This window comes from Leptodactylus fuscus, chromosome 10, assembly GCF_031893055.1.
Source record: "Leptodactylus fuscus isolate aLepFus1 chromosome 10, aLepFus1.hap2, whole genome shotgun sequence".
Lineage (NCBI taxonomy): Eukaryota > Metazoa > Chordata > Amphibia > Anura > Leptodactylidae > Leptodactylus > Leptodactylus fuscus.
In genome coordinates this window covers 12,421,997-12,442,326 of record NC_134274.1, presented here as the reverse complement: position 1 = coordinate 12,442,326, position 20,330 = coordinate 12,421,997, and the positions used below count along the sequence as shown (strand labels likewise).

At 43.9% G+C, this 20,330-nt stretch overlaps 1 protein-coding gene across 3 annotated transcripts in view; it reads right to left on the bottom strand.

Moving 5' to 3' along the window:
* The window catches only part of DOCK1 (dedicator of cytokinesis 1), a 216,011-nt gene extending 201,064 nt beyond the window's left edge, over positions 1-14,947 (bottom strand). For all 3 annotated transcript variants that reach the window (XM_075257678.1, XM_075257680.1, XM_075257681.1), the window contains exon 1: positions 14,621-14,947. In XM_075257678.1, the coding sequence (XP_075113779.1) occupies positions 14,621-14,666 (46 nt within the window). In that variant the 5' untranslated portion in view covers positions 14,667-14,947. The remainder of the gene's footprint in view (positions 1-14,620) is intronic.
* Between the last annotated feature and the right edge of the window lie 5,383 nt (positions 14,948-20,330).

The window sequence follows — 20,330 nt, the reverse complement described above, 5'->3', positions numbered from 1 at the left end:
TTACACATCCCTTGACTTATCATAAGTCAAGTGATGTATCTGCTGCTCCGAGGGAGGAGGGGCTAAGTGCATGAGAGCGAGCCTGGGGGGGGGGGGTAGTTTACCCTTTCTGGGGAAGGAACCGCCAATACAGACTGTGCCGGCGTCTGCACTCCCCGGCATCCGCCTCTCTATTACAGCGGATGCCGGGGAGTGTAGGCGCTGGCACAGATGCCTGCGACATTGCTACACTCCTGCCCCGCATGAAGCCAGCAGCGGCAGGAGGGATGCTGCTATTCCAGAGGGGAGGGGGGGGGGGCAGAGGAGCGGAATAACAGGAGTAGAGATGAGCAAGTACTGTTCGGATCAGCACGCGGGGGGTTAAGCGGCTGGCCGGCGTCAAAGCGGAAGTACCAGCTGCTTCCATTCATTTTAATGCGTGCATGCTGTTCGGATCGGCTGATCCGAACAGTACTCGCTCATCTCTAAACAGGAGCTCCTGCCGCTGCTGGCTTCATGCAGGGCAGGAGCATAGCGATGTTGCAGGCATCTGTGCCGGCGTCTAACCCTCCCCGGCATCCGCCTCTCTATTACAGCAGATGCCGGGTCTGTATTCGCATTGTGAAGGCTAGACTGGTCTCACCATCTATGAACATGCACACAGGGCCAGCGGCATCTCGCCGCTGGCTTTGCATATTTAACCCCGCCCACCAATGACGCAACAAAGTAGGAAGACAGAAGATTTTACAGCAACGAAGACTGGTGAGTATGCGACATGGCAATACCCCTTTAATAGGTGGTGCTAGTTCCTGACCAATAAAATCTGTTAATCCCAGCACAATTATGCTATCTATCAGGTGGGCGGTCTTTGACTAGTACATACAGTCTGGGACCACCCATCTGACAGAGTCCAATTAAAATTAGCCATGATTGCTCAGGACCGGTGGGGGCTACAGACAGAACCCCAACTGCACTAGAATCAGCGAAGCAGCGCCTCTTCTGGTGAAGATGTCCCTTTTAAAAAAAACAACCTTCACATGACTGTTTTTGATGTAATTCCCATCCTAGTGTAAGGACCTTTGATCTTATTCTGGGAAGAGCTCTCTGCTGTGTACACTGTCGCCCCCTATTGAGACATTGCTGTCAAAGGATATGCAGAAAGTAAAGCAACAACTGTACAGAACGGAAGTGACAACTGACTCTCTGCCAGCACTAAGTGCATGTTTACAGGGCAGCTTTTTCACATGGATATTGGAATATTTCTATTGTTTATAATGGGATATAGTGCTCTACTTCATTACTAAGGCAGATTCCACATGGAAACTGTAGTGGGTAGCCACATTAATGGAGAACTGTGACACTGCAAACTGGATATGCTCCTAAATCAACTTCAAAGAACATATATAGATCTAAACAAGTAGGAGAATTGTCATATTGGACTCATTGTGGCAATCTCCATGCATGCACCATATTAGATACATAGGGACATGACAATGTGGGTTTCCCCACTACCTGTACAAGACCAGGCAGCCACTAACAATCGGCTTCTCTTGCACATGTTTCCTGCAGCCACCGCTGATCTCCAGGTTGACTCTCATAATAAAGGAGATGTCCGTAATAAAAGCAGATGGTCATAGCCAACCCAACAATACCTAGATATATCTCATGCTTTGCTCGCTAGTACTAGAAGATGCTAAAATTAGAACAGAGGTGCAGAATGTTTGCGTACAGCTAGAGTCAATCTGATCAATAAGTTCAATGAGCAGACTAAACAGCCCGGAGTCTGGAAATGGGCAGAAACAGGAAGTCTGACATTGCGCTGATGCCATATTACGGCATAGTTCTTAAAGGGGTTATCCCAGGAAACAATGTCATAACAAGATATATATTTTAAAGTAATCTGCGTCATGCAAGGAAACAGTTTGCCTAAATTTTACCCTGTACTTACCCTGAGAATGGAGTATTTACAACTATATGGCTATGCTCCCTATTCTGACAAGTAGGGCAAAATGCCATTTCTATTTGCTGCCCTGCATTGTATAAGGAGATCAGAGAGACCTGGGGAAAGTGACTGAGCATGTGTGTCCACCAGTATTCAGCTCAAGAGATGGACGTGCACATTCCCCTCTATCTACTGAATACCACTTAAAGCCATAGTGTGAAAATGAATAGGAATAGTGCTGCATGCTGCCTCCGTCCACTAACAGCTTCCAGTATCCAAAGACTGCTTCAACAGCTGATCCGTGCAGGTGTCCAGGTGTCAGACCCCAGACAGATCAAACAATGGAGGGGGAACGACACGATTCGGGCCAGTAAAATCCCTTTAATCCCTCCAGGAGCAGTTTCATCCAATACTTACAAATTAGACACATACTGTATATATCACAAAAAACAGACACCAAAATTTGGGAATCACACATTTCGCACAGAAACCACAAGCATTTTAGATTATTCTCAAAGGACGTTGGGTGAAAATCTCTATTTCTGCCAATAAACAAGGGCGTGTCCCAAAATTGCAGCAATTTATGAATGGGATTTTCAGATTTACTTTAGTGTAATACTTTTAACCTAACCATTATTGAATCTATTACCAGCAGAGACTCTTTCCGGTTTGCTCGCTGGTTTGTTTGCTCTTGAAATCCAGACAAACCACATACAAATTTAATTTTCTCCAACTCACACAAAGTAAGTTTTGATGGTCGGAGAACGTGTCATTCATGATGGTTTGTTTATTCATATCTCATCGCTTCATTCCTAGACCACAAGACGTAAAGGCGTTTACTCTCATGCACCATTCATTCCCATGAACATTGTATGCACGTACAGAGGACAATCACTAGTCGGAGGAGAAGTAGGCTGTGTCCTGACTTTCTTCCAAGCTCATGGCATCCTACACAGACCTTGGTCATCCACGGCCAAGTGTATGGAGCCATAAGAATAACAGGCCAGTGCGCTAGCTTGTAAAAGCACGTTTAGCATACTAGACAATATAGATAAATGCTGCTGCACACCATTAACGTGAAAAAGTGAACAATTTATTGAAGCATAAACGCCATGAACAAGTTTGTAAAGCATATGAGAATATAGTAGTCACTAGATCATTGCTATAGACATGACGTTTCGGTCACAGACCTTCATCAGATTAGATGACGCCATGACTCCTATGCGCACTCTGCTATACTCTAGATCTAATCTGATGAAGGCCTGTGACCGAAACGTCATGAAACAATTACTTAAGAATTTTAGATGATGTATTAATTAATTTTCCATGTAATTATCTAGGTTTAAAAAAAAAAAAATCCTAATAATTTTGCAATCTTAACTCTTGCCACTAGGCCTAAAATAGTTTGTGGCTTCCTGTCTCTGGATTTAGCACAATGGGGCCATAGATACAATGGTCTGTAGCAGGTCCTATAGAGAGGTCCTACAGGAGAGTTTTCAAGGCATTCTCTATGACCTGTACAGAAGTGGGGAGGAGTATATAAATTGTGAAATCCTCTATTGTGACTGGTGGATTCTGTGTCTTATCTACAAATACATCACGAAAAATTCTTTTAAAAATATGAAAAAAAAAAAAAAAGTCATTTTCTGGGGACACATTCCCTTTGAGTATGTCCATTCACTCTTTACCCCGACAGGTCAGGGTTGAGACACCTTCAAGCACATTAGTGGGTCAGTCAAACGTCATGTATAGGGGTTTTCCTCGAATTAAAGGGGCTCTACCAGAAAAATCATGCTGATAGAGCCCCACATATGTGTGCATAAGGCTATTCAGGCACCGCTAAAGTTATATTAAACTACCCCCCCCCCCCCCCCCCCCCCGTTTTAATATAATACCCTAAAAAAGAATGTGATCTACTTACGCATCGTGCACGATGGGCGGGCATTCAGGTTGCGCCGTCTTCTTCATCCACGCCTCCTCTTCCTCCAATGTCCTTGGGTCCCATCCTCCTCCGGCGCTCACGAACTGACATTGATAAAAAAAAATGGCCTGGCATGCGCAGTAGCCATAGTAGAAGCCGCATGCTACTGCGCATGCGCCCAGGCCATTTTTTTTTTTTTTTTAGCAATGTCAGTTCGCGAGCGCCGGAGGAGGACGGGACCGGAGGACATCGGAGGAAGAGGAGGAGTGGATGAAGAAGACGGCGCACCCTAAATGCCCGCCCATCGTGCACGATGCGTAAGTAGATCACATTCTTTTTTAGGGTATTATTTTAAAACTGGGGGGTAGTTTAATATAACTTTAGCGGTGCCTGAATAGCCTTTTTAAAGGCTATTCACGCATATGTGGGGCTCTATCAGCATGATTTTGCTGATAGAGCCCCTTTAAGCAAATCAACAAGGAGGTTGGGATAGGTGTAACCAATAGTATTGTGTAGAAAATAATATTCATACTCTGTCCACTTCCGCCACTCTATATTCGCACGTGTCGTGCCTACGCTGGAAGTCCTTTGACTGCATGTGACCACTGAGGCCAATCTGCCACAGCTACAAAAAGAGCCCCATGACATGTGACTGGAACAACTGATCCATGTGGAGTCTGGGTGTCAGACCCGCACCAATACTATAATGATGATCTACCCTGCGGACGGGCCCAGAATCCAGTTGCACAAACTTGTAAAACGTTCCTGTTTATAAGGTACAACCAGGTCACATCAAGTCTAGGTGCAGTTAGTGACCTTACCTGTAAACACATGGAAAGTGAATGAAAATAGCCAGCAACAATTTTTTTATTTTTATATATATATATATATATATATATATATATATATATATATATATATATATATTATATATATATAAAATATGATGGATGGTTCCCGCTGGTAACGACATATTCATTCCCTCTCACTACATTAGCATTTCAGAAAAAATGAAGAACAAAATAATCAACTTCTTTTTTGTTCTAAACTTTCAACAGAATAAAATTATCCCATGTGAGCGATTCACACATCATCAGATGAATATGGATAGTCAGTGAAGATGCAAATAACGCTGAGAGAAATGTAATAATTACATCTACGCCATGTCTGATTGCAATCAGCTGGCGCGCTACCAGGAGAAACAATATAGAGGGTCATGTTCACACGAGGGGACCCTCTCACCTCTAAGATCACACTCCGCAGGCTTCATTTATCATAATAACAACCTAATGCGGGGCCATTACCACATATTGACATGAAGGTAGCACGGCTCCGCATTTAGGGAACATGCCGACTTTATTACCATCCTTTACAAGCAATCAATCTAATAGTATCTATAAAGATAACCTTCCTGGCAATACATTCAGAGGTATAAATGCAGGAACTAAATGGGATGAAATTAACTGCTGATGAGCAAAAATTGAGAACTTTTTATTTAGTAATGAGCCATCTACTACACAACACATGTTAAGTTTAGTCGAAAGCAAGACCTGCATCTGATTTTCAGCAGTAGAAGTGTTCTACTGTTCTTTATCACCATATACAATCCTATGCAATGTCATTTGGGGAATTGTAGGACTTTTTGTGAAGCCCAGGAAGCAATGCTCTGCAGGATCCTATCCATACAGGAAGTATGAATCTTGAGGACTGTGACGCAACTTAAGACAATGACCTTTATATTTACAGCCTGGGTGGAACAGACACAGTATATCATTAAAGTGGGGTACCAGACTACTCAAAGGAGACCCTTCCAACACATCCTTGATGTTGTTGTCCTGTTTCAGATTCAACCAAGGATTCCAACGCTGCAAGGCAACAGTGCTAACCACATAGTCTTCATGCTATGGCTTCTCCTCAAAATTTATGGCCTCCTATTCATTGGAACTGGAGACAGACTCTTCATCGCCAGCCAAAAAAAAAAGCCATATTCCACCCAACACTCCATGAATGGGAGCAGGAAAACTTCCTGATTTCCCAGGCGGATTTGGCATGGCAGGTACCAATGCAAAATCAGCTGTGTGAGCCTGCCCTTAGGATATGTCTATAAGAAGTAGAAAATCTACATTTTTACAGTAGCAACAAAGAAGATGAGGTTTTGCCAAATATACACAAGGAGCTAAATCTTCCCGGAAAATTTATTTATGCTGCTGATGTTTACAGCCAGTTTGACCTTGTTCAGTGTCAAATCTGCACTAACATTCACATTGTGTCTGCAGGTTTTTTTGCAGATTTTTTCTCAGTGGGTTTAGGCTTCTAATGCAGAATGCCAGGCAAATGTACAGCTGATTTCTCTCTATAGCATAACAGGGACAACAAGAAGTCTTGTTTAGGAGGTTATCACATAAAGCCATCTAAAAGAGGGGAAGGAACTCCCCGCATCTATTAGCCAGAAAGAGCTGCTCTCACATGTAAGAACTCAGTTTGACCATGGAAATGCTCTGAGCATCCTGTAATACTACATTTCCTCTGCATTAGGTGCTTTCCTTACGGAGGACCCCTCTTCTTGTAATCGGTAGAGGTCTTATCAACAGACACTTGATATTTTAGATGTTGTCCACTACACAACTCCCAAATCCAATTTTGTGTTTTTAATTTTTTTTCTGTACAAACAAGTATATAAACCCTGACATGCCATCATCTGTGAACAAAACTTAGAAACAAAGATCAGGAATGACTTAAAAAGAACAAGTTCTATATAATGGTGCCTAAACATCATAAGCTACTGCATCCAAAACCTACATCAAATTCAGGCAGAAATTTTTCCAATTTTACTCAAGAGACCAACATTTTTTGCATAGAGCAATGTGAAAAAGCAAAGATGCAGCGTATGAGTGAAGAGTATAGTATCATGCCAAGAATAGTGATACTTAGATACCGTAGGATAGGTCATCAATGGAAGATTCTGGTAAACCCGGCATCTGGGCTCCCCTGCCGACCAATTGATAGTCACACAAATAAGACTGAGATGTGAACAGGCCATGTGACCGATAAACATGATGTCACATTGCTTGTAAAATGACCCGAGTAGTGCTATCATTTCAAACAGCTGATCTGCAGGGGTTCTGGGCGTCAGACCATTACTGATCTTCAACTGTATATATCACGTTAATTAATAAACCCAAAGACCCCCTTAAAGGGAGCGTTCACACTATGTCTGCAGTGTACATTTCACATATGCACCAGAAAAACTGTCCACAAATGTTCACATTAATAAATTGTTTATTTTCCAGCATGCTCAGGATGAAATGTGCACAAAATACACATGAACCTGTAGAGATGAATGTGTAACTGCCTCCCTACATACAAGGCCAAAAGAGAAGCTGCAGCAGTGTATAGTCCACAGGCAAAACTTCCAGAATAGACACATATTGTCGTCCTAGCATAACAATGGGAACTTGGACAGGGGCCGGACGTTCTGGCTGAGCGGTGCAGATCCCATACAGAACTTTCCTGAATGTAGCGAGGATCTCTATTGCAGAACAAAAGGCCAGTCCTTCACAATATCAACACAAACAAGCAAGGACTGTTATGTATGCGGCACTCTCCAATCTGTGCTTCTGCTATTGCAAAATTACAACTCTCAGCATCCCTAACAGCCACAGACTGTTACCTGTACTAATAGTCCCAAAACCATAGTCATCAACACACATCCACTGATCAGGTCACCGACAAGCCTCAAAGTCCCGTGGATCATATACATTAGATAATTTCAAACTGCTCATATACAGTATATTGGCGGACCACACTGACTGTCCAAGTGTGCACAAGGATATCCTAACAACAGATGTCGGCAGATTAAATGGATGGGCAAGCCATTCTTTTGTGCTCAGGGAGATAAGCAGTCGCTAGAGGTGTTTAGTACCCTGTTCCCCCGAAAATAAGACAGTCCCTTATATTAAAATCTCTTCCGAAATATATTACCCATCTTATTTTTGGGGATGTCTTATGCAGCGGCTGGAGCAGGGGACAATCGGCAGTCATGCCAGCGCTTCCTTAGCGGAGCGCCGGCATGTCTGCCGGTTGTAGGTGGTCCAGGAGGTGAAAGGGGGGGGGGTCTTATTTTCGGGGAAACAGGGGTAGCAATTGTTAGAGCCAATGTACATTTGATCCAAGAGTGCATGTGTAAGGAAGATCAGGGGAAATGTATGTTAGCTGAGTGAAGTGTAAAATTCCAGTTTGACAGAAGCTGATTCATTTCCTAAATTGGAGTGATGCATGGATGTAATGAAAACCTAACTACACCTTAACTAGTACTGAGAGACTGTCATTGTATGGATCAGCGGGTGTGACACCAGTCAGACCTGCAACAATCAGATAATGACGCCATATCCCATGGATCACAATACAACTTTCAAGGGGTTATCCACTTTCTAATACTGATGGCCTCTCATTAGCACGAGTCATTAATATTAGTCCTGTAGGGATCTGACACCAAGGACCCCACAGATCAGCTACTCCTGGCAATGTTTATATGCTGGTAACTGCGATGGTCACAAGAAAACAAAGAAAAAAAAAACCCTACCTGGGTATCAGACCACCACCGATCTCTTATTGATAACTTAGCCTGAGCATAGAATAGCAAAAAAAACAAAAAACAGCTACATAAGGAAAAGGAGAGTTATAGTTGCTGAAATGCAGAGAGGCGAAAACTGCTACATGACCCCAACCTATGAATACATTATTAAAGTCTGTTTACATACAGGGGTTATAAGTGCTTGAAATGCAGTGTGGGTACAAATCCCATGTAAATACACGTGCAGGCAGAAAAGTCTTACAGAGCAACACCATAGAAACATGCCTTATAGGAAGAGTATTGGCTAGATATACCGGTTCTATATTGCAAGTCCCTTCCTTGTTCTCCAAGTATGAATAGCAATTTCACAAGCCGGCAGGATGAAAGTCAATGATATCTCATACATATGCCCATCGGCTACAAGAAGTTTTACTTGTAACTTAAGTTTATTTTTTGCAATCTCAAATGAAAGTTTCAATATAAAAAGTGGCGTCTTCAGCATGTGCGGCTGCAGAGAAGCAGTGAAGTGTCAGAGATGAGGCAGGAGGGGCCAGGGAGGAAGATGAAGAGGGCCTTCCTGTACCGAGTGCTGGGGGAATAGGCGCGCCTTACAGGCCATTCCAACGGGATGAGCCACAGCAGCAATCTCACACACAGTGCCTAGAGCAGGAGGGAACCAGCTGCTGCCACATTACTATGCTGAAAACACATTGCCACATGAAGAAACTTCCTCTTGTGACATGTTACAATGAAATAAAGTCCCAGGAATTACAATACGCACATAGCAGACTGTGCTCAGACCTAGGAGTTCCTGTATTCAGTGCCAGTCCTCCAGGCTGCACTCTTGTATGTTGTATACAAATGCTCTACAGCCGATATCAGCCTTGTAAAGTGGCCTGGCACCAGTCTGTACTCCTGTGTGCTGAAGCAAAGGAAGAGCATACAGGATTAATTTCAATGGGACATCTGACTGAACAAGTCACTGGTAAATGACCACAGACTATGGATCCTCATTCATTTCAAAACTAAATACAGCTATAGCTGTATTTAGTTTTATAGCTTTATAGCTTCACTGTAAAGCTGGTCATACACATCAGGTTTTGAGATACAGTATCGGATATGTAGATACCATAAACATCAATTTGTGTCAAACCGCCTATAAGGTTTAGTCTCTGAAAAGCAGATCCGACATATTGGAAATTTTTGGCTGAAAGTCGGCGTGAACTGCTGCTTTTTTTTTTTTTTTTAAATGTAGATTGTGAGCCCCACATAGAGCTCACAATGTACATTTTTCCCTATCAGTATGTCTTTTTTGGAATATGGGATGGAAATCCATGCAAACACGGGGAGAACATACAAACTCCTTGCAGATGGTTTATGCCCTTGGCGGGATTTGAACACCAGGACTCCAGCGCTGCAAGGCTGCAGTGCTAACCACTGAGCCACCGTGTGGCCCCCATGAACTGCTGCTTTTGACCAATCAGGAGACAACTTGCAAGACTCCTTCCCCAGGGAGGGAGATTTATGATTATTATGTATTGTTAGGTACAAAGTTATTCTTTTTTATGATATCTGATGGAGCATGCCATGATTTCTTTCAGTTGCATGCACATAAAACACCTCTAAGACATCTGAGATCTGCAGAAGTTAAAGGTAAGTTCACATTTGATGCAAAAATTTCTACAACCGAAAACCAGTTCCACGCCATTCATCACATGCATGGATTTTAAGTCCCATTCTGCCATGTAGGACGGTCACAGAAATGTCAGCAACAAATCTGTGCATGAATATACTGTACCTTACAGAGAGAAATTTCCACGAGACCTATATTTATCAGACTACTGCTCCACTGATATCAAACGCTTCGGTTCAGGTGGCCATACACAACAGATGAAGGTCGGACGACCCCGCTATTTTAATCAGAGGGGCATGGAAGTATCCAAATTCTATACCAACGACCAATGTAGAAGGAAAGAAGGATTGAGTATGTTGTATTCCGACAAGCCTGATCCTTTGGCAACTTATTCCCCACTGCACATGCATGCTGGGCTGACCCCGTATACATTTGTATGGGGGGGGGGAGAGGAATAGCATCTATCTACAGGGTACAGCCATGTGTACAAGAGAGATATGAGTTTTAATAACTAGTACAGCTCAGCCCAGGTCCAGTCTAAGAAATCTCTAAGTAGCTATATGAAGAGGTCACAAAGTGCCAAAATCTCTGCAATTGAGAACTGTCAAGGATCCAAACATCTGCACCCTTACAAATGGCACCTCCTAGCTCACTGCCTTGTCATGTCAAAACAGGTTTTCAAGGGTATGTTCACATGTATCTGTAGCGACCCTGCCAAACCGCTGCAAAGACTTCTGTAAATACATGTGACTTGTGCTGCGGTTTCACCTCATAAGAAGTTCTAGGAAATGTTCAATATTTTGTTTTTTCCTTTCGAAGTCAATGAGGGAAAAACCTTGGAAAACGGATAGACCATGTGGTTTAAAGAGCACAGCATGCCAGAAGGACGGCACAGAAGGTTAAAATTCCCAAATCCTGCAATGTAACATCTGCAAAAAGTAAACAAAACTGCATGTGATTAGTTGTAACGTGCATTTCCCTTTAAGATGTTGGTTTGATGATTTGCATATGCAATGTCCAGAGATTGCTTTCTCCAGATCAAATACAGCCAGGAAAAGGAGCAGAAATATTTTAATAAAGCTGTGCCCACGCCGTAAATCCTCTTTAAATTTCTCTTCTATAAAAGCTGGTGCTTTGGTAGAAGCAGTGACTCAGCCCAGGCTGGCAAATTACTCACAAGGACTTCCCATATACAGGTCCGTACAACATGTATCAGCAGACTCTGAAAACCCCTTACTCATAACAATACATGTGTAATAGGAAATACATTCCTGCATATAGGCACAGTGCTGTAGGATGCCTGTGCTATACAAAGCAGTGACAGGAAATGTCATTGGTGCAGGTTTAGGATCAGTACATACCAGCTTGCAAGGGAAAAAAAAAAGCCTGATCAGATCTTGAAACAGTTGTAGAATGCACAGTTCCCTAATAAAACGTTGAACGATCCAAACAAGTGGTTTACTTTATAGCAAATGGCACAGAAAAAAAGCCAACATAACAAGAAATGGAATAGCACCTGGTTATAGTGAACAGCAGGGGGTCACAACAGTCAGATATAGCTCAGTCGCAATGTCTAACAATACAATAGATCTATTTATAATGCCCATTGTTTCTACAAATGTTCAATAAAGTCCACCAGTGGCGGAGACAAAACTAGCACAGGAAACCTGATGCGTTATACGGAGCTGTGAAATATAAGAGTTGCTATTGACAACCACATCATACTACTTCTGTACTAGTTTTGATAATTCTCTCCCGATGACTAAGGTTCGATAGTAGAGATGAGCGAACACTGTTCAGATCAGCCGATCCGAACAGCACGCTCCCACAGAAATGAATGGAAGCACCTGTGACGCTGACTTTGCCGGCGACTAGCCGGTGTCACAGGTGCTTCTATTCATTTCTATGGGAGCGTGCTGTTCGGATCGGCTGATCCGAACAGTGTTCGCTCATCTCTATTCGATAGGAGTCCGCAATCTGCCTTAAGCTAAGTTCACATCAGCACAGGAGTCTCCAAAGCTGCAGCCACCTCTAGAAATCGGCAGAGAGAAAATGTAAATGGCAGTGGAAAAAAAAATCCATTTGAAATTTGTGCTGAAATCCACACATTTTATTAATGCAGATTTTATCACGGATTTGTCACTCTATGCATTTTGCATATCTATCCCTAGTGAACAAACCCTGAAGTATACTAATCTGCTTTACTTTGACAACAGACAATTGGTAATATTAAGGTTTATGGCAGCCATAGAGGGGTCCTCCAGGTTCACAGCCCAACTGTATAAAGTGGATGACCCTCTTATAAAGAGATTGCCATTGAGATCCATCTATGACTGATCAGCTAATGCCCAATGTACACGAGCAAATCCGGTCTTTATATTGCTCGTAATTTTCAGACTGAATGTTGTCTGAAGACACTTGGGCTTGAGAGCTTCAGGATATTCTTCTGGGACTACCAAAGAGATCCCTCAACTAGCTGAAGTTCATTTACTGCGCATTCGCCCGTGCCATTTTTTATGAATGTCAGTTCGCTAGTTAGGCGGGAGTCGAGGACATCGCTAGAAGAGGAGGCGTGGCTGAAGATGACGTCAGACCCTGAATTCCAGCCCCCCGTGCACGTTCGGTAAGTTGAACATATTCTGCTTTAGGGTTTTATTTTAAAACAGGGGAGGGGGTAGTTTAATATAACCTTAGCGGTGCCTGAATAGCCTTTTTAAAGGCTATTCACACATATGTGTCAGCATGATTTTGCTGATAGAGCCCCTTTAAGGATGCATAATAATGGATAGCATGTGGACCAATTCATCTCTATGCCCCAATATACACATCTATGTGGGTGCTGTAGGACCAAGTCACAAAATAGGGACCAAGTCCTATTCCTGTTCGTTCTGACAGTACAAGAATGCCATCTGTTCCATTTTTGGTTGTGTGAATGGAGCCATAATTGGACGACCACAGGAATATCCACTGCGAAATCTGCAATGAATCTACAACAAAATCTGCCTAAAGGTGTGGGTAAGTTCACATACGGCTAATCAGCTATGCATTTTATGACAAGACTTGGGCTATAGGCCTAAGGCGACATGCACATGACCACTTTTGCGTTGCCGGGCTGTGTTTGATGTCATCTGTGTGCAGTCCATGCTTCTGCAGCCACATTCAATGGGGCCAGTGAGCACGGTCCGCAAAAACAGACAGAAATATGAATTGTCCTGAGTTTTGCTCACAGCCCTATACACCGGACCATGAAAATACACAGTCATGTGTATGGGGTCATGAAAAACAATCATATGCATGAGGCCTAATCCTAACTAGACTTATTCACTGACTTTGCAAGTGAAGTTTATGGCAATATGCTGCATACTACTTACAACTACATACAACAGCTCCCGTCACAGATAGCTGTGACACCCTGCGACGACTGCACCCACTTAAGTAAATGGAGTCGCATTATGACCCCAAGAATACTGCAACTCCTAGTTGTCGAATGGGTCCAGCAATGCTTGGCCCATTCATTTACATTAGTGAAGGAGTCAAAGGATGACACAAAGTGGTCACCATATAAGTCGACGTAAACATCCATATCAGTGTCTGTCTGAAATCATGGATGAATAAATCCTGAAAGTTTGACGTTTTCGTCCGGTGACGTCGGTGAGAAATTAATAGATACCCAATGGACCTCATTATAGACAAAGGGGTCCCTTGGGAACCTTTAGGAGTCATTAGAGAGATCTGTTTTATTACTTAATTCTATGACAGAAGAGAAGAGTGGATCAAAGGGGTTTTAAGGGAGTTTTAGGGGTTTTTTGTGTACGTACTATCCCCTGGGGTTTTAGATGCTCTACCTTAGGGTTCTGGACCGGTTCCGACCCCAGGTCACGTGATAGGAACTAGCACCTGGCCCTCAGGTTGTCCCGCCTCTAGTTCTCACAAGGTACTTAGGTACCTATGCTAGGGGGGCGGGCAAACTATAGTAAATCCAGCCCCCAAAAGCACAAGTAACTTACCTTTCGAAAATGAGACAGGAGGTGGAGCCGCTGACTGGTTTTTGACCTGTACAGCATCAAAAGAACAACCCCAGAGGAGGAAAGTAAAACAAAACTCTCTGGAGAACCCTTTTAAATGATGCAGATGTGAACGCAGCCCAACCCTAGTAGATTTTATTTGCAGCATATACGTTTTCTGTAACATATGAACAGGGTTGCAGAAACCCCATCCACACATGCACAATGCAGACTGTTGTCGGCTCTGACACGGATATGTGCTTTAAATTGCCCATGTGTGAACATGTCCTAAACGTCCCGCAGCAGACAACAATGTGCTCTGCATAATACGATAGGAAGCGGAGTATACACCATTCCATATATATATATATATATAGATGGATTACCTCAGCGGTGTGCAACTTGTGGCCCATTGCTTTGTACAGGACCCCAACACCCAGCAGAGATATAAGTGCATGCTGGGAGTTGTAGTTGAGCAGGGGCTGTAATATAGTATAGTGTGTGGCCCTCAGACCTCCATGAGCCCCCTCCTCACCTCAGGAGGCTGTGTCCCACTTCCTGCACTTACCCACTCCATATTTCTCCTCTTTCTTGGTGGGGACCCAGCGAGTCATGGCGCTTCGTGCTCCCCCACGTCCTGAGCTCAGTCACGGACAGCCGGCATCGGGACACGGCCAAGTTAATGGGAAATAATAATGGAAATAAGTAATAATAACAACAAGGAGGGAAGAACTGGAGATGGACACACAGTAACTTTGTGAGGAGGAGAGGGAGGTGGAGGAGGAGGAGGTGATAGCCCAGCCCTGGCCGGCGTGTCAGGGATTTCCTGGAGGTAGCTCCTCCCTGTACTGTGGGAAGAATGGCTGCAGCCTCGGCGGTACACAGGGAAGGTGTGGAGGAGGGTCCTGACTAGAGTGGAGTTACTCCTGGTAGGGATGATGTCACAGGAAGGGGCGTGGCCTCTCCGAGGAGGGCGGAGTCTCGGCCATCACTGCTCTGTGCTGTGTAGAGGAAGCCGGAGCCGAGCACATGGAGCTGGAGAACAGAAAGCAGAGAGGGTTGTCTTGTGGTAATGGAGGATGGAAGGGGAGAGACAGGTTGTATGAGGCTGAGGGGAGCGAGTGATGTAGTTACATGGGACTGCATGTTGGATGAGGCTGAGTTGAGAGAGTGATGTTGTTACATAGGACTGCATGTTGGATGAGGCTGAGGTAAGGAGTGATGTAGTTACATGGGACTGCATGTTGGATGAGGCTGAGGTAAGGAGTGATGTAGTTACATGGGACTGCACGTTGGATGAGACTGAGGGGGTAGTGATTTAGTTACATGGGACTGCAGGTTGGATGAGGCTGAGGGGAGTGAGTGATGTTGTTACATGGGACTGCATGTTGGGTGAGGCTGAGGGGAGAGAGTGATGTAGTTACATGGGACTCCATGTTGGATGAGACTGAGGGGGTAGTGATTTAGTTACATGGGACTGCATGTTGGGTGAGGCTTAGGGAGAGAGTGATGTTACATGGGACTGCACATTGGATGAGGCTGAGGGGGGAGTGATGTAGTTACATGGGACTGCACATTGGATGAGGCTGAGGGGAGAGAGTGATGTAGTTACATGGGACTCCATGTTGGATGAGACTGAGGGGGTAGTGATTTAGTTACATGGGACTGCATGTTGGGTGAGGCTTAGGGGGGAGAGAGTGATGTTGTTACATGGGACTGCACATTGGATGAGGCTGAGGGGGGAGTGATGTAGTTACATGGGACTGCACATTGGGTGAGGCTGAGGGGGGAGTGATGTAGTTACATGGGACTGCACATTGGATGAGGCTGAGGGGAGAGAGTGATGTAGTTACGTGGGACTGCACGTTGGATGAGGCTGAGGGGAGAGAGTGATGTAGTTACATGGGACTGCACGTTGGATGAGACTGAGGGGGTAGTGATTTAGTTACATGGGACTGCATGTTGGATGAGGCTGAGGGAAGCGAGTGATATAGTTACATGGGACTGCACATTGGATGAGGCTGAGGGGGTAGTTTTTTAGTTACATGGGACTGCATGTTGGATGAGGCTGAAAAGAGTGATGTTTTACATGGGACTGTATCCCAGGGGGTCTAGGGGATTGGATTGATGTTTAGGGTGGTATAGGAGTCGTTGCCATGGAGGGAGACGGGGTCCTTTGGGTGTTTCTGGCATTTAAGGGGGCGCAGGAGATCATTGGGGGTACTGCTGCATCTAAGGGGGCAGGGCTGTGGCGTGCGCAGTATTACATGCCCAGCAGTGCACCCCCACCCCCACCCCCCCAGTTGATAGACTACGTTGGTAACTAGTGGAGGTGTTTTTTTTGTTGGTTTTTTTTAAAAAATATGGATAATGAGGATTGTGCAGGTGGTTTTATTTCAATAAAATATATATTTTTTTAAAATGTATGTTTGTTTTATTAATATTATTGTAGGTGGAACTTATCATAAGATATAAGTCCTATACTGAATAACCTATAGAGAATATACCCAGACCATGAACCTACCTGCAGCAACTCCAAACTAGTCAGCTCTGAAGTGAGACAGCTAGAATGGAGTTGCTGTAATGAGGACCTAACCAGGAGCAACTCCATTCTAGACGCAACCTGTGGAGGAGACGGAGCTCAGGCCGCCATTTCCTGGCCCCCTTTGGAACAACAGAACTGAGGGAGGGAGACAGAGAACTTTGTTGGGGTCACCTGGTGCGCTGTGACGTCGCTGGGATGGGGCTGCCTGCCGCTGGCTGAGGGGGAGACCTCGTACATAGGATCTAGAGTGCGCCAAAAGCAGTCACCCACAGCAACCAATCAGTCAGCGGCTTTCATGTTACCAACTGTGTGGAAGAAATGAGAGCTGAAAGCTGATTGGCTGCTTTGGGTTACCTCAGCATTTGTCTTTCACCATTTAGTCAAAGGTGAGTTAGCAGTGAAATAATTGTAACTCCATAGCCGAGACTCGCACAACCATGGTAGAAAATGGTCATAAACTATGTACGTTTTTCACAAATTCCTCATACGCTGGAGTGTACCGAGTGGTCTGAGAAAACTTTTAAAAAAAGTCAGTCATCTGAATAGCTCCCATTCACATACACTGAATTTAGGCTTAAGCTGTATTCACACGACAGTGGCGGCCATTTTGGTGAAAAATGGGGATAGAAAAGTCCTGCAAGCACCAACACAGGCGATAGGAAGACTGGCATGGAAAACACCAGGAGTTTTTTGGTCAGGAAAATTCCTGAGGCGTTTTTTGAAGCGTTTTCCTCCTGAAAAATCAAATGCAAGTCAACGGGAGGCGGAAAATCCATCTAGTGTTTCTTGAGGCGTTTTTTTAAAAAAATTTTATCAAAAAGACGCTAGTGGTTTTTCCACCCCTCCATTGACTTTTTCAGGCGGAAAACACCTGAAGAATGGACATGTCGCTTCTTTTTCCGCTAAAAGAAAAAAAAGCAGGTTACGTAGGACTGTACGGTGAGGTGTTTTTTTGAAGGCGGATTCCTGACCAAAAACTCTTTGTGAACTCACCCTTATTCAGCCCCATAGGGTCTTCATATCTTCTTTTTCATGCTTTTTACCTCAGAAAAGTGTGGCATATAATGCACCATAAATCTCCCCCATATACTCGAGTCTATAAGAGATAAAACTGCTGCCCCATGTGATAAACTATTTAATCCATATTTTTTACAGTTTTTAAAGCAGTAATGTGAATATAGCCTTAAAGGTGTTGTCTAGGATTGAAGCAGGATGCGAAGGTGATACATATAAAAAAAAAAAAATACTCATCTTTACGGTGTCCATCGCCATTGTCCGGTACAGAGGTGCCCGGGGCCTTGTTCCGGCCGAAGTGCTTTCCGCATGTGACCGCTGAGGTAAAAACAGGAAAGAATCTGGGACGTTAGTCTCATGTGGAAATCAGTGGCCTCATCAGTCACAGGAAAGGGCCCAGGACATCACTAGTCCTTGTATGATTTGGTCACATGCAGTGAGGACTTCCACTGGGAACAAGCCCTCGGATACCACTGGACCAACACCAGAGTGCTGGGAGCAAGAGAATATGGGTTTTATTTTTACCTTGTCCCAATTCTGTAATTCCTGGACAACCAGCTAATCACTTATCACTCACATCAGGCTGTGTTCACACTTGCAGGGTCCACCTGTAAATCAGTGCAGCTTATGGCTGCAAGATGTGTGTTGCAACCAAAGTCACGGTCTGGCCCTAAACTTATGAAAAAAAGGCAATGGTGCCGCACACTCACAAATTTAGAAAGTGTGGTGCAGACGTCAAAGGGTCCTTCGACCCCACAATCAGATTAATCAAAAAATGTTGTCGCACACACAGGTTTTGTTGCCAAAAAGGGAAATAAATTTATTTACAACACCGTGTACATGCATGGGACACATCCTACATGCCTTGTATTCACACTATAGATCAGTTCAGATGAAGGTCTACACGACCGAAACGTCAACTATTGTGATCTATTAGTCTTTTTCATATTACTGCGACCCCTATGTCCAAAGGCACAACAAATGATGTACACGGTGTTGTAAATAAATTTATTTCCCTTTTTGGCAACAAAACCTGTGTGTGCGACAACATTTTTTGATTAATCTGGCCCTAAACTTATGGCATTGAATTTTATATATCATATGTGACGCATATTATTAACTGCACTACTTCTGCTAGGTTTGAACAGGACCCTAGGAAAGTACATTGCTTGCTAGGATTGTAGTGGTTTGGTTGATGCCTGATGCTTCATAGTCTTTATTACTGAGTTATATTGCTGTGATATTGGAGCTTTGCCTGTTTTGCATGTTAAATAGAGATGAGCGAGTACTGTTTGGATCAGCCGATCCGAACAGCACGCTCCATAGAAATGAATGGATGCACCTGGTACTTCTGCTTTGACAGCGGCCGGCCGCTTAACCCCCCGCGTGCCGGCTATGTCCATTCATTTCTATGCGAGCGTGCTGTTCGGATCGGCTGATCCGAACAGTACTCGCTCATCTCTAATGTTAAACGCTCACATCTTCCAGTGATATGAGAAAGCCTTCATACACCTTCCAGGTTTCCATCCTTTTCAGTCTCTTGTGTGTAAAGTTTTATGGCTTTTACTATCAGCATGTCCTTTCCTCTAGTGAACTTGTTACTTATAGTAAGTTCTGGTGGGTGGAGGAGGAAGTTGCATTAACCTGCTGTATGTTGACTCTATCTTCTAAACCATCTATTTCTATTTATGCAGTACTTGCCATGTGTATACGGTTTATCCAGCGCCCTCTAAATACGCTATATTCTGAAGTGTTATTTTGTACGATGATAAGGATGTGTTGTCAAGTCAGAAAACCACTTTAAGAGGACCAATAGCAAATTTGCTTTAGTAAGTACTTCTCCATACTTTTCTGGGCCATCTATAGGCCTCCATAGTCTGTGCTATTCCTCCAGGAAAGGTCTAAGTAATTAACAGGATCGATAGGGTGTACCCCTACTGAGTCTGACAAAGTACAGTCAGTACTCATGTGCAAAAACTATGTACATGTGCTGGGTCTGTGGTTAAACGACACAGACCCATTAATCTACTACAGTGCGCCCGGGCCACAAAATGTAAAGGAATAGGACCAACAACCTCTTACTCTATGTTCACACTAATGTCAGCCTATTCCGTTGTTCTGTTCCAAAAAAGGACCAGAACAATGGGAAGGCGGACTGCTATGACAGGGGTCAAATAAAACTTGCCTGACTTTTTTTATCTCACCATTTTCGACGCACATTGCAACAGAGACTCCATCGTAAATGCTAATGTCGCCTTACTGATGTGGCTTTATGCATAGGTAGATATGATATTTTTTGTTAAAAAACACAATGCATTTCCACCTTGGTTTTCCCACAGTACTTTTAGGCTGTGGCTTGCTACATTGGACCTTACCTTAAAGGAGTTGGCTCATAAAATGCATTCATCACCTATCCACAGGGGTTCTGACTATTGGGATCCCCAGTGATCACAAGTAAGCTCCATTCAGCATCCATGGATTTAATAAATACAGTGCTTTACTAGCTCTGCCAGTTCCATAGTGAAAGGTGTAGAGGTCACACGTGCACACTTGCTCCACCTGGTCAGGGTGTAATGTTTTGTTGTAGCTACTGTTTTATATTTTTAATGGCCTAGTATCCTGCACTGATCATCTTTTCAAGGGTGCATCTGTTCCAATACTATACAGTGCACAGAGCCAAAAGCAGATAGCTCCGTGCACTGTATAGTGGCCAGTCGCT